The following is a 1,844-nucleotide window of genomic DNA, read 5'->3' on the forward strand; positions in this document are numbered from 1 at the left end:
ATTACCGACTTTATGCCAATACATGTGTGTGTTCAATCGCACATGTCTGTCTGGAACTCAAAACAAAAAAAAAAAAACATTTCATCAAATTTGGAGTCGAGCCAAATCAAGATAGACGCCATTACTTTCGGTTTCAGTCGGATGTCTCCCTCCAGGGAGCGTTTAGAATAAAACAAAATTGAAATTGAAGCAAGCAATGGCAAGGCATCATCATCATCATCATCGTCAGTTTCAGCCTCAGCGTCAGCTTGAGCACCACCACTAGCACAGGCACAAGCACCCGATTTATGGCATACATATTTCAATAATGAGAATTTCTATAAAAATAATGAATTCCGATTGAAATGAAATTAGTCTGTTGAAAATATTACAAATAATTAGTAACAACTGCGGCGACAGCTGTTCCGATTTTTGTGCTTTCTCGTGCCCATCGCTACGTTCTTAGTTTCGCACGAAGCCAAACGTAAGGATTTTCAGACAAAGGCTCAATTAACTTGTGTGTAGGTTGAACGTGTGGCTCAAGTAAAACTCCTTATAAGTGGCAAATGTTGGCCAACATGAAGGGAACACTGAGGGAATTCTTTTGGCTTATGGCTCTAATTTCAAGCATTTGCTTGGCAAATGGACGACAAATTCGCTATAGCCGTTATGCCACTGAGATTACCGAGGACAATGTTCATGACTATCACATTGTGGGACCATTTGAAGTGGAAGCGACAGTAAGAGAGATTAAGTTGGCACCTTACGCTGCCGCCGGCTTTAGACCTGCCAAAGCCTTTCCATTGCCCAACGAAAAGCAAAATGAGAATGTAGATGACAATAATGAATCGGTAACAGATGTATCGTCGACAACAATAGCCAATGGGGGTGATAGTTTGTCTTTGGCCACCATCACCTCTACCACTGAAGGATTTGTAGGAGTAGAGGCAACAACAACAGCAACTTCAAATAATGCTGAAGACTCTATAGTGGTGTATAATGCTGAGGAACCTTATCCTGCCAATGGTTTCAGGCCGAAAATATCTTTCAATTTGCCCAACGAGCTTTCTGATAGAAGTCAGAGAGCAGAAGAGCCAATCACAGAATCTAGCACAACGGCAATTGCAGAAGAAGGGGGTTTGGACACAAGTCAAGGAGCAGAATTTGCAACCGGAGAGCCAATCACTGAATCTAGCACAACAGCAATTGAAGAAGAAGCCACTACCACAGAATTGAGCACAGCAGTTCCTTTGGCCGAATTCACCACTAGAATGCCTGAAATTGAAGCCAAGGCTCCTTATCCAGCGGCAGGATTTAGGCCTCGAATACCTTTTAACTTACCCAGTGACAATCAAGTCAAAGATTTAGAACCCAAAGAGCCCACTAACACCGATATTCCCCCAAATCAGGTTGCCGAAGAGGAATCTCTACCTCAAGCCCCCTACCCTGCTGCAGGCTTCAGACCCTCAAAAGCTTTCCTTCCACCCAATGAACAGTTGAACAACGATGACCAACAGCCGCAGGATAATAGCAAACATCCTGTCTGTGGTTCAAGTACAAATCCTTTGGCTCCCAAACCCCTGGATGGCGAAATGAAAGATCCCGATGCGGAAACCATATTTGTTAATCCCAAAACGGTGATAGTGCCAGTAAGGACAGCAGCTCAACCTCTAATCCTAGCCAGGCCTTTTTTCTATATGACACACATACAAGCGTGGTAACATAGCTTCCATCAGCGGCTCACCTTTCCTTTAGAGATAAATATTTAATGGAGGAATTTAAAATTCCCAAAAATGTCCGCATTCAGTATTCCCTTTGTTGTTATTTCTGTTTGTTAAGTTTTTTTTTTTTTCTATATGTCCCAG

At 42.6% G+C, this 1,844-nt stretch overlaps 1 protein-coding gene across 1 annotated transcript in view; it reads left to right on the forward strand.

Annotated features, from left to right (window-relative positions):
- Window positions 1-324: 324 nt before the first annotated feature.
- The window catches only part of LOC106084732 (uncharacterized), a 1,582-nt gene continuing 62 nt past the window's right edge, over window positions 325-1,844 (forward strand). The window contains exon 1 of the mRNA XM_013248634.2: window positions 325-1,844. This exon is cut by the window's right edge and continues 62 nt beyond it. Coding sequence (XP_013104088.2) covers window positions 546-1,700 — 1,155 coding nt within the window. The 5' untranslated portion in view covers window positions 325-545 and the 3' untranslated portion in view covers window positions 1,701-1,844.

The sequence above is a fragment of the Stomoxys calcitrans genome, chromosome 1, assembly GCF_963082655.1.
Source record: "Stomoxys calcitrans chromosome 1, idStoCalc2.1, whole genome shotgun sequence".
NCBI classification, from domain to species: domain Eukaryota; kingdom Metazoa; phylum Arthropoda; class Insecta; order Diptera; family Muscidae; genus Stomoxys; species Stomoxys calcitrans.